Below are 12,952 nucleotides of genomic sequence, written 5' to 3'. Positions count from 1 at the left end.
GCTTAAGCAGTCCTGGTCAGTTGGTTTAAGGAAAGCATGATACAAAAACATAAGGCTGCTGAATGCTGGCTCCCCTTCATTCCAAGGTAAGAGCAAGACATGTCTCCACAAGTATGCAGAACAGCCAGCTGGGCTCAGAGACTCGACAATCCCAAAGAGCAGCATACTCCCAGCAGGGAGATTCTAGACAGCGTATCACTTCCACCCGGCACCAAGGCATCTTACCTCTCCCCAGTCAATCTGTGTGATCAGGTTCCTTTTACTGCGGTCCTGATGCCTCAGGGTAGAATGAAGAGTAGAAACCCACTGGAAAAAATGGGCTGCCCTGATTCATTTGTGCTCAGGGGATAGCCTAGAACTGTTAAGTGACAAGTGAAATGTTGACAGCATGACATACCCTGAGAAGTGTGATTTGCATCCCTGTTTCTCTCACATGCAGTAAGGCTTGCTAGTGTAGCCGCAGCAAGAACGTGAACGGCATCCTGTTCTAAAGGTCTTGGGCTGTGGCGTTGGTGCAGATTAAAACCAGCCTGGTTGCAGTTCAGTTGGATGTGATCAGCTGCCTATCCACTCACACCTCTCTCCTTGTGCAGCTGGTAAAGCTATGCAGTGGGATGATTGAAGCAGGCAAAGCCTACCTCACCACGAACAAGCACTTTGTCAGTGGAGTCCGGGACTTGTCGCAGCAGTGCAAGAAGGATGAAATGATTTCGGTAAGTCATCCTGTGGGATGGAGCATGGGACACAGTGAGGACTGGGGAGCGTTAAGCTTCCTGGTGCTGTGAATGGACCATATGTCCAAAACCCTTACACTGTTTAAGTAGCAATTTAGTGTGAGGTTTTCTTTTTGGAGGAATGTAGAGACCATCTGATAATGCAATGCTGAAAGGTCAGAGTGAGATTCATTGTCTGCAGGGAGAACTGGACTTTTAAGAAGCCACAGTTCTGACAAGGTTGTTTGAATCTAGGTCAGTAAGCATCAGTTAAGCATCAGTTACTTAGGAAATGCGGGTAACCAGCCTACACAAGTGACAACTGACACGTTGATTTCTGCACTAAAGTGGAAAGGACAGGGAGTCTATGGCTTCGATGTCAGACATTTTCGAAACGCCTTCTTGCCAAATGGCAGAGTGGCTCTTCAGTGGCTTAATGAGAGCCTCTCTCAGCCGTTGAACCCCTGGGAATAAAGGGCAGCTGCTTCTATTCACTGCCAGTTTTCTTTACCTTTTTTTGCAGGAGTGCCTTGACAAATTTGGAGACAGTCTGCAGGAAATGATTAACTACCACATGGTAAGATGACGTTTCCTCTTGTCTTTTTGTGTGCTGATGGCAACCTCTTTCTCAAGGCACTGATTAATGCTCTCCTGTGTTTGGCTTACTTGACACTGCACAAAGGTGGGGTCCATGAAGGAAGTGTTTTTCAGGTTCCAGTCCCTGCACACTGCATAGCCAAGAGAGCAGCAAAGGGCTGGGAGTTAATGTTGCCTCTTGCAACAATATTGAATTGGATGAGCTGTGAGTCTGTGTACTCAAGATGATCAGTCCTGATGTATCATGTATGCTAGGAAATGGGATTTCCACAGGCTTGCAGAGGAGGTACCACTTAGTGAAAGGCTATGTACTGTTGCACGGGTGCCTTTTGGCTCATTTCAGATCAGAGATGTACAACAAATATGTAGAATGGTGATGTTAGAGACCCCTTTGTCAATGGAAGAGGAGGGTTCGCAGAGGTCCCGCACTCCAGATGCCTTGTGCTTCTTTTTGGATAGCACAGGATTTTGTAGTGAGGATGGACAGGGTCCTGGGGAGCTCTGACAACTCAGGACTCTGGCTGTTAACAGCTTGTATGTATAACCTTGTTGCTGCAGATTTGGAATACACTCTGAAGCTTGGCGTTCAAATTTGTGACATTAGGACACCAGCAAGGCTGTGAATGGATCAAACCAAAAGGACTGCATTGTTCAGTTGCTGCTGGGAGCAGACTCAGTGAATTGTGTGCAGCTCTGTGTTTAAGGATAACACAGGACATACTAATGCTACACTGAGATGAAAGGAGGGAAATGCTCGGACAGTGGCTATTCTCCTGAGCTGACTGTATCTCACTAGCAGAGCCCAAGGAGTTAGAATCTGCCCTTTCTCCATCCCAAACATCCAGCATTGTAAACCACATAGAAGAGGAAGGTGCTTCATGCTTGGTGGCTTCATGCCAGACCCACAATTTTAAGTCTGTAACTCAGTAGGAGCTTAAAGCACAAGTGCTTTGAAGTGAAGGAAACTTCAGGATGTCAGCACTGGACTGACCCACTTTTATACCACGATGCCCCTGTCAAAGTCCATTAGGCATGATGCTTGCTTTTGGGCTGCAAGTTAACCACATGCAGCTGGAGAAGAAGCTGCATCAAGTCTATTTAATTATTTCATGAATCAGATGGGAAGACTGTTTCCTAGTAAAAAATGACAGGGAAAGAGGTACTGCACATGCAGCTCTCCTAGGTCTGTTAGTCAAACAGCTGTACAGCAATGTTGTTGGTGGGGAGAGAGTGAATAAACCAGTGTGAGCATCAGAGAAAAGGTATATTTGCGTCAAAGCAGAGAAGGTCAACCCTGATTCTCTGATGCTGCTCAAATTCCATCTGAAAACATAAGGCCTTTCTGCCAAGGAGCATATGTACCCCTGAGAAGCTACCCCTTCATTCCAAGGATCACATCACAGCTGCACTGAATAGAGGCTGGGCTGAGGAGTGCGTGCAGCCCAGCCATGAGGAAGCAGTCCCAGCCAGAAACCTCTGGATGCAGAATGCTGTCTGCAAGCTCTGCTACGGCAGCTGTGCAGCTTCCCCTGGATCCCCTGTCTCTGCCAAAAGTGGCACTTCTGGGATTGCTGTTGCCTTAGCCAACTAATAAGCAAAGGACCCTTCCCAGAGCTGTCAAATCCCCAGCTGATGTGGTGTAACCCTTCCCATGCACCCCACCCTCTTCAGCAGGGCTGAGCTCCCTACTACGTGTAGCTCAGGGGTTGTAAAAGGCTGTATTTCCCTACCACCAGCTGCATGCACAAGGGGAAACGTGCTTAAATCCCCCCCCTCATCCTTTGGAGAGCACCCTCCTCCCTTGGTGCACAGCAGTGTGAATCCTTCTCCAGGAAATGGCTTTGGAATGACTGCTGCATCTTGAGCCCTCTCCGACCGGCTGTTCAATTAGCTAAGTTATTTTTAGTGCCTTCTGCCGTCTCCTTTGTGTGTGCCTGTACGTGTGTGTGTATGTGTATCTTGGCTCATCCATGTCTGAGGATCTCAGCTATGAAACAGTTGTCAGTGCTTACTCTAGGAATGTGGCCAGGACAGTATGTACAACTGGAACAAGTTAAAAAGAAGGGAAAATATCCCCAAAAAATCAGTTGGAAAAGCTTGTTCTATAATTTTATTGCTAGAGCACGGGGCGCGGAGATGTCCTGATTCTAGTTCAGCAAAATCCAAGCATAAAACCCGCTTGGAAGTAAATATGAACACACTGAGCTCCAGAGCATTCCCACCTTCCTTTTAATGCACAAGGAGGAAAAAACATCAAAGCAGCCATAGAGGACAGATGACAGAAGAGAGAGTTGAGTTCACAAGAGCTGGAGTCAGTGTCCTTTGCCTTTTTTTGCGCTCTTAGCCACAGGCATTTGGGCATAGTGTCTGTGGAGGATTTCAACCACAGTCAACGGGCTGCTTAGCAAACAGTGCAGGGAGCAATTCTGCGTTGTCCCTTCCCCATTCAGATCTCTTGCTGCTTGCTTTGGCTTGGTGAGAGGAAGCGAAGCAACCCAATTGGAAAGCTGTTTGACCCTTGCGGAACCAAGTGCAGCAGTGCAGAAAGCACTCACACCTTATGGGTTAGTTCCCAGTTAGGAGGCTGGCTTCCCTCAGGAGTTGCTTTAGTCTAAGCAGTTTCATGACCTCTTCCAGCCAGCACAGACCAGCCGTACCACAGAGAGAGGCAGTCCTTCCACCCCTCTTGCCTTCTTTCCGTTTTTAACTTTTTCCAGCACCCTTGTCATCCCTCCCTAGTGCTGGCTTAGGGGGTCACACAGCTGCAGAGGGCACTGGTCTGTGTCCAAACTAGCCAGGTTTTTAGCTAGTTAAAGCCATTTCACAATGCAACCACACAAACAAAGCAAACTCTTGACTGCAGTGCTAGTTTATGCTGGCTGAAAAGCTTCATGAAGCTATGGTTCAAGGCTTCCCTGAACTGTGCTCTAGAGGTGACTGCATCTCCCCATTAAGTATGGAAAAAGTTTGGGCTCCTGGCTTTGGCTGGTCATGTTGACTGCCTGAGGTGGCTTGCTGGGGCAGCTGTTTTACTGGGGATGACTTTGTACGGGAGACAGGAAAGGTTAGATGGCTCAGACAAACTGATATAGGTGTTGATGATTGAGTAAGAGGTCAGTGGAGAATGGCACTGCCCTAGCAGACCCACAGAGAGGACGTGTTTCTGTAACATGCCAACTGCTTAGCTGGGAGGCTGATTTTGCTTGCCTCTCTAGGGAAAATGGCCTTCCAACGTCTTGGGCAATTGGCTTCCTAGGCTCTTCTGTTCAGAAATGTATGCTTAGTGGATTGAAAACAAGCTTCCTACTGATGTTACAATGCTGACCTCTTGAGGCATCACTGCAGCTGCAGATGTCGGTAGCAGCACCAGCAGAAAAGGCAAAGGTCCTGCTGGCTGCCATGTCACCTCGGAGTCGGATTCAAGGCAGGATGCTGTGCATGTGTTTGTCTTGGTGGCTGTACTGTGTCTGGATGAATATTCCATTTTGCTTTAGGAGGCTGTCGTTTTCCTCTCCTAACAATCGCGGCAGTGTGTAGGTCCACTGAATTCCTGTACTCATCTTTTCTAACAGCATTTCAGTGGTTTGATTCTCAGTTGTACTAATGCTACATTAGATATCTAAGGGATAAGGATCCCCAGCCTCAGGCATCCTAGACACAAAATTTCAGTTCATGCAGGAGGAAAACACCTGATGAGAAATGACTGTGACTCCTCTCCATATTCCAAAAGCAAAATGCTCCACCTTTCCCTATTGACTCTAGGAGTCCTACAGTTGTCAGTTGTGCTACAAATTTAAAAGCATCAGCTCTTACCTCCAGCACTTGAAAAAGTACAGTGTTTAGGGTAATTGGCTCTTTACCAAACACAGGCAGGGCAGAAGTACAGGGTCTCAGAAGTATTTAGTTCTCCGAGTACCACTGGACTCGGTGAAACTGAGGCACTTGGACACCTTTGCAGTGTTAGCTTGCACTTTCTACCCCCAAATGAAAATGAAATCTTACTCCTGAAAAATTCCTTGTATCTGAGATCCTGAGGGAGTGAGGGCTCTTCCCCTCACTGTGTAAACACTTAAATATCCCAGAGCACTTCCCTCTAATAAATGTTATGGTCTGTCTCATTATTTGTACTGTTCTGTTCTATCGCTCCCCTACCTGCCAGGAGCCTTTGCCTCAACACAGAATGAGCTGATATTCTGCAGAAACTCCCCTGCCCGTTCTCTGGCAAGTGCAGTCTTTGCAGCATGGGGCACAGCTCAACTGTCTGAAGGATGCTGTATCACATTGCCTTATCAGGCGAGCTTCCATGCACTGCTTAGAGGTGCATGATCCATGACATGGAACAAGTTTCCAGCTACCTCTGTGAGACCTCTCAGCAGCGGGTAACAGACAGGGATCCCAGAGCCTTGCAACAACCTTCCTGCACAGCTCACCAGAGCGAACCATCTCCTTTCACAGGAGCCTGAGTGGCATGAACTGGAATTTTGCTCGAGGGCCTGAAGTCTCCCCTTCGACCCCTCCTCCTCACTGCATACCACACTGGAATGAATAAATTTTGACTGTGGCTTGCCAAGCTCTTCTATACTGGAAACGCTCCTTGCTTGTCTGCAGATAGATGCTGTGCTGTCAGCTCCAAAACCTGTGTGTGTGTTTGCCTCTTTCCTTCCTCCTTATCACCCTCCCTAAAACACAGAAGGGAGATTGAAAGGCATAGCAATCTGCCAGACCATTATATATGAGAAAACAACCTTTCCCTCTTTTTACAGAATCTGATGAATGTAAGTACATGAGTGTAACAAGGTTTCCCCACAGGTAAAGGAGCATAAAGTTGCCATCAGTTCCAGAGTGGTAGCTGATAATTAGGGGCTATTGGATTTACACTATGATGCTAGGCAATGGTGTTTGGAATTACAGCAGTGCAGAAGCTCACATTTTTTTTTCACCCCGTTGCCAAAGACTGTTAAACCCTAGACTTGAAGTGGATTTTGTTACCCCAGAATTGTGATTAGGTCAGAGTTCCCTGCCCTGCATTTAACTGCAGTTCTTTCTAGTGCAGTCACGTACCTAATCAGCACTTGTGAAGGCAGGGTAGTCCTCTCTGTAGACTTTTATAGCAGACACAACTGGCTGTGCTCCATGCCAGCGTCTTGGTGCTGACTAGCTGTCCAGATTAAGAAATGTACAATTTACAGATAGTTCAAAGCTGTCAGCATCCACTTCCAAGGAACTAAGGAAGGCAAGGCTCTGGGTTATACAAGAGCAGGAGGCAGTGAATGTGGGGATGCAATAACCCCTGGCTCTGTCAAAGAACTGGAGGCAGTTTTCCCACCAGCTTATTGCCCTACACGTGCCTTGGAAGGAAGTACCAGGATCTGCAGCACAACCTTGTCACATTTACACATCAAGGCTCTTACCCATGCAGTTCCCGCTCTCTATGTGATCAGAAAGATAAGAAAAGTGAAAGTGCTGTTGTGACAGGATTACTCTGGCTAAGCCCCTTAAGTGCATCTTCAGCAGCACCAGGTATTTTCCAGTCAGAAGATGTAACATTAACATTGCCCTCATCAGTACTACTCCAGACAGCGCTGTGTGGAGCTTCATTAAGTCCTAAGCTTTCCTGTCTGCCATAAATCAGTGTAGCTACATCACAGGAATCCTCCAGCAGGAGCAGTAGCAGCTTGCAGGGGAGATTTAGCTATGCTGAGCGAGCCAGGAAGCATTTCCTGCTGACAAGAAGAAAAGCCACCCAAGCTGGGATGAGTCAGTGAGGCAGATGGCAGATGTCCTGGGTGGAGGGTAGTGGTGGAGTTCAGGGGGAGGGAAGAAAGAAGTGAGAGTGGAGAGTGCATCCAAGCTGCCTATTCTCCGCAGGGTTGGGTGGACCACCTGCACTTACTGACAGCACTTGGGAAGGGTCCAGGTGCAACAAGATACCACAGTAAAGGGGTATCATTTGTGGATGCAGAATTACCATCTGACAGGGGAGATGCTTTCTGTCATCACAGGGCTTCACAGTTTTTGCCGTTGTGTCCTAGTGCAATGACAGTATACTAGTCCAAGAGAATTTAGTGAGCTGCTGCCCTTGAAGTTTGATACCCGTCTAGCAGTTACCGTGAGCTCAGTGCTGCATTCAGAGTTTCAGAAGGACTAGGTTTTTGTCAGTTTCTAGAATATCTTAGGATGTCTGCTTTATAGTTAGGGGAGAGAATCAGCTTCATTAATATGTAAGGGGCAGGAACAACTGTCCTTTGACCTATGCACAAACTGGAGCTCTTGAGCATTTTGTGAGAGACTCAACTTCAGCTTGGTTCAGAAGTTAGGCTTAGTCTCTGTTGACATCTGACATGTGTAACAGAAGTAGTGTTGTCGGCTTGTTTTCCAGAGCACAAAGCCTCAAGTGAGCTGTGTTAGAAAAGCATCACAGATGGAACGCTGTTCATGGGTGGCATTTATCTGGTGGGCTATTGCTCAAGAGATGTAGGACCAAATCATATAGCTAGACAGGAATAAAAGTCATTTAAGAATCTCCTGCCAAACAAAGGATGCTTGAATTCTGCCTGGCCCTCCTTCCCCTTGGGTTACTATATTCAGCTGCTAGAAGCTGCAATGAAAGAGAAGTAAACTGTAGGAATATGAAAATGGGGGAAAAATGTACAGTGTGCTGTCATTGTTGAGTTTTATTTTGTTATTTGAGCAGCTGCAGTGGTATTTACATGCTTTTTCCAAAGCTCTGTCAGGCACACCCTAACCTCAACTTGGATAGAACATGCCGTAGAACAAGTAAGCACCCAGGTCTCGGAAAAACTCTTTGCAACTCTGCAGCAGGACAGGTAGTTGAAGAGAAGAGGAGGAGGTGGAGAGGCCAGGACAGACCACCAAAGCCTCTGCAGTCCTAACAGTGCCATGTTTGATCAGCACAAGGGGCTTATCAGCAGAATGGGCCATCTTTGGGGAGCAGGGTACCTGACAGGACGTCTGACATAAAGATTATGGATGACCCCCTTCTGCAGGCTGGTGGAACTTTTGTTCCCCAGCAGATGCTCAGAGATGGCTGACAGAACCATGTCTGGGCAGGCCCATACCTGGCCAGCCAGCTGGGCTGTAGCTGTCTCCCTTCTGTCAGAAACACACTGCAGTGCTCCCACTTTGGGAGATTGCTGGTGGGACAGGATTCCCGAGACCGGATAAAAGGATCAGGCTCTGATTCCCAGGCCACCAGACGACCAACCCTCATTTAAATGCAAGATAAACCAGTCCTCAGACTGTTTCTGGGGACATCAGTGGGAACGAGACCTCCAGACTGGCCATGAGGGAAATAAGCGCAGAGATGTGACTCATCCAGGTCATGACTGCTGTGGCTGGGGTGGTGAATTGTCAGAGCTGGAGAAGGGAGAGCTGCCTTTGTCCGTATGTCAGGCAGCTGCAGAGGAAGCTCCACACCCTCTGTCTCCTCAGCTGGGGCCAGTTGTTGCAGGAGAATGGCTGATTCACTTTGTGATCTTGATCTCATCTCAGGCTATGGCTCTCAGTGCACTAGTAGACCTTAATGGCCCTGATCAGCTTCACCTGGGTCCTCCACCCGCACCCTTGGCCCCTGGGCCCAGGCACTCCATTTAAGTTGCACCCAGGGCCTTTAGTCTCGGTTTGAGCTGTGCTGTAGGAGCACATGTCTCCAGCTCAGCTACAGCCATACCCGGCTATGGACCCTGGTGATCCCAACTTAACAGACTGATTTTTCTAGCTTGATGCTGGACCTGCCTGGAGATCTCTGGACCTGACTGTGATATGTGGACTGACTTCCCAGCTTGGACTTGGACCTGCCTCATCACTACAAACTTACCTGACGATCTTGGCTCTAGGTTGAATCTGGCCACCATCTCTGAACCTGCCCTGCTTTCTTGCTGTGGTGGGATGGAGCCTTGGCTGGTGAGGCTCCTGCGTTACCAGCTGCATTATCCCCTCTCAGCTCCTGGTCCGATAGCCTCTGCTGCTCCCTGACAAATTCCCACCACAAATGCTGTTGCCTACCTTTAATCTCTACTCAAGCACTATTCCCATGTGTAGCTGTGATGTCCTACTTCTGAACTTCATGCATGTAAGTGCTGAGAGAAGCAGTTCACAGCCAGGCAATCCTACTTCTTTTTAGCTTCTGCTTTGCTTTGGAGCCTGATGGTGTCTCCTCTTCTCCTGTAAGCTCTGCAGGGAGTCATGTGGGAGTGCTGTAGCAATGGTATCCCTTTGGATCTCTGATGTCTTGTATCTTGATTTTAGGCTTGCATTTCCAGGAATGACATCCTGGGTCACTGAACTTGCTTTCATTTTTTGGGGGCATGAAATTCCGAAGCCCCGTGTCAAACACAGGTTTGGGTTTATCCCATTGCCTTGGAAGCCCATGCTGGGGAAGTGAAAAGTAGGATCTAGCCTTTTGCTGTTGTTAGGTGAGAGCTGTGTTAACTCCCTTCTTTCATGCTGACCCTCCTCAGGCACAGATGTGTGTGAGTCATAGGCTGGACTTCTCATGTCTTGGTGGAAGCTAAGAGAGAGGGTGGGGTGATATTTGGTCTGGAAAATCTTAAAGCAAATTATTTGTTCCAAGTATGTCTGGGAAAGGAGAAAAAGCCAAGGGATGATTTTATATATGAAACTCTAGCTCTTACAACTCTATTTATTTTGCGTTGACAATTGAATGGAGGATCCACTTGAAAATATTCCCCTGGTGATCTTGTGTGGCAAAATTAATGAAGAAGCAATGAAAGTAATGCTGGTATCATAGGATGCCTCTCAGCAGAGAGGCTGCTGGCAGGAAAGGCATATTCATTACCTGGTGTTGCCTCACAAACCACTTGGCAATCCCTGCCCCAGACTTTCACTGTATGAATTGTTGCAGACTGGAAGGAGGGGCACCATTGCAGTGGTGTGGAGCTCGGTGCATGAATAACAAGAGCAGAAGAGAGGTGTATTGACAGAGCAGGAGATGGAGATGCATATATATATATATATGTATATTTATGGCCTGTCTTCCTCATCTGTGCAGTTTTTCTGTTCTGATACAGATACACTTAAACTAAAATTCCACATAGAAATGTCCCTGTACCACAGGCATAGGAATACTGCTTATGTGATCACCATGAGTTCAATTCCCTCTCAGTAAACAGCTTCAGTAAGGAGCAGTTTTATGAGCTATGATTTTTAGACCTGGACTGAATTGTTAGTTAATCCTTCTTCCTAGGCAGTCTGAGAACAAGCCCATGCTGTGGCAGAAGAGCATTGCACATAGCCCTGGAAGCGTCCTGCTGGGAGAGTGCTTCCCTGTTACAGGCAGAGACCTTCTGTAAATCCTTCACTTGCGCTGTTCAAAGCATCTGTCCTTTTTCCAGCCAGCCACTGGTGTGCAGAGCCTTTCTGCCTACCACAGAAGGGCAAGGGCTGTATCCTACTTCAGGGTGATCTGTCTGGCCTGGGACCTTGCTCGGTTTGTCCTGTGTACTAAGCACTCAGCAGATTTTTGCTTGCTTCTTTCAATGCGGTACCCTAGGGCACCAGCTAGGACCTGTTTTTCCAGGCAGGAATGGTAAGGTGGCTGTAGGTGCCCCATGTTAGCACTGCCTAGTGTGGTATCTGCTTGTCATCACACAACAGGGAACAGCCTGCATTTCTGCGAAGCCTTCAATCACACTGGTTCCTATACATATCATAGATTTGTGTAGCCTGGATTTGCTATTGATCAAGCTGAAGAAGCCCCATTCCTTAGCTGTGTGGTTTGATTTTTATGTACCCTGGAATCCATTCTTCCCTGGAATGTCCCAGGGTACTTGTTTGCGGTTCTGAGTACGACATAATATTGTCCTTTCCTTTCCCTGATCTGAAGCAAATGTGTCATCCTGGCAGAAACCAATGATGGAAACTTTCCAGCTGTAGGTGCAGGTGGGAACCAGATGGCTTTCTTGCTGCTTGCCTATCCCTGCTTGGTATCATGCGTGGAGGGAAGCATCGTCAGTGCCCAAACATCGCTTGGGGAAGCTGCTGCATGGGAAAACTTGCAGGCCAATGCCTCTTGGAGTGCTGCTGGAGAGAGCAAATGGATGCCAAGAGCAGTAAATAATTTACATTGGTAAAAACACAAAGCTGGGTGGTCTTGGGGTTTTCTTTTCCCCCCTTGCTTTGCATCTGTTCATATTTAGAGGCTGTTCATACTCAGCTAGTCCTGGCATGTTTCTTGCTTTGTCCTTGGCTGCAGCAATACACATAATGAATGTGTTTCAGGCTCTGCAGCCAATGCTGCTGCTTCTACACAGAGTGCTTTGCATTCTCTTTGGAGTAGTACACCTGTGTAGTGTCAAAAGCATGACTTACTTATCTTGTAGTGGGAGATGTTAGGTAGGGGGGACGTCTGTGTGAGTCTGTTGGCACTGGAAGGAAGCATCAGGAATGAACCGGAGTGTTTTTGTTAGTAGATTACTACAGGGCATGAGAAGTTTAAAGCTTGTGACCACCTCAGAGTGTGTATTGCTTGTCAGATCTCTGCAATGCTTGCCAAGATCTTAGTGTCATGGACTGAGTGCTGCTTAGGCTGGGAATGCAGATCATGCTCCAGTTTTGTTCTTGTATGTCACTAGCCTCAATTTTTAATTGGCAGTTAATTAAATAATCTTCCCCAAGTCAAGTCCGTTTTGCCTGTGACGGTAACTGGTGAGTGATCTCCTTGTACTTATCTCAAACCATGAACTTTTTCATCTTATTTTTTCCCCTTGTCTTGCTGAGGTGGGGTTGTGAGAGAGTGGCTTGGTGGGCACCTGGCAGCCAGACAAGGTTAACCCACCACCTCCTCACAAAAAGCTGCTGTTTTAGGCAATGCCAGCTCTTTTGCACTGTAAATGGTCTGATATAAGATGACTGTTCCCACCTCTTGGAAAAAGCTAGGAGACCCAGAGGTGCTCGCCACTTCTGGGTCTTACCTGAACTGTGTAGTGAAGCAGAGAAGGTGGCCAGAAAAGGAAAGGAGAGATGGTGGGTGGGCTGTCAAGGGAAGCTGCCCAAAAACCTCCCACTGGAAGTCCAAGCTTGCCACAAAGAGTAGGGGGGAAAAAAGCAAACTGGAAAAAGCTGTTTTAATCCCAAGGGCTTCGTACAGTCTGCTTTTTGAGAGAAGGTGCCTTGATGAAGTCCTGTGTCAGCCTCACTCTCCGTGGTTGAGAACAGTCCCTCACACTCTGTGGGCTCAGGCTGCCTGCCCTGAGTGGGCTTCGGTTGCTTCAGGAGAGAAAGGCCAAATGGTGGATTGGGAAATGCTGTTCCTGGTGACTGCATCCTCAGGAAGACAGACACACTTACCATTGTGTGTTCCAGGACCTCTCTAGGTTAAATTGGCTGCTCAGGACACAGTGTTAGGTTGGAGCAAATGAGCCAGGGTTACTCATGCCAAACGGCTGTAGTGATGCCAGACCCCAGCACTGTGATGTTTCAGGGTATCATTAAGTTTTGGGCCAGTGCCCAGGCCTTGTGTTCCTGATGGTGGAATGAAATGGGCTCCCTGTCCATTCTTTGTGGGCCACTCTTGCTAGCTGCAACGTGGCCAGTGGCTTTTCTCTGTAACCCCAGGACGATGTGTACTTCCTGCTGCAGTTGCTATGTGGTCTGGGAGCCTC

The 12,952-nt window shown here is 47.7% G+C and overlaps 1 protein-coding gene across 5 annotated transcripts in view; it reads left to right on the top strand.

The window, feature by feature from the left end:
* The window catches only part of ACAP3 (ArfGAP with coiled-coil, ankyrin repeat and PH domains 3), a 105,006-nt gene that overhangs the window by 44,826 nt on the left and 47,228 nt on the right, over nucleotides 1–12,952 (top strand). For all 5 annotated transcript variants that reach the window (XM_069782641.1, XM_069782646.1, XM_069782643.1 and 2 more), the window contains exons 3-4: nucleotides 594–713; nucleotides 1,237–1,290. In XM_069782641.1, coding sequence (XP_069638742.1) covers nucleotides 594–713; nucleotides 1,237–1,290 — 174 coding nt within the window. The remainder of the gene's footprint in view (nucleotides 1–593; nucleotides 714–1,236; nucleotides 1,291–12,952) is intronic.

The sequence above is a fragment of the Haliaeetus albicilla genome, chromosome 4 (genome assembly GCF_947461875.1).
Source record: "Haliaeetus albicilla chromosome 4, bHalAlb1.1, whole genome shotgun sequence".
NCBI lineage: Eukaryota > Metazoa > Chordata > Aves > Accipitriformes > Accipitridae > Haliaeetus > Haliaeetus albicilla.
The sequence above is the reverse complement of the archived record's forward strand: the minus strand, read 5'-3'. Positions and strand labels throughout refer to the sequence as shown.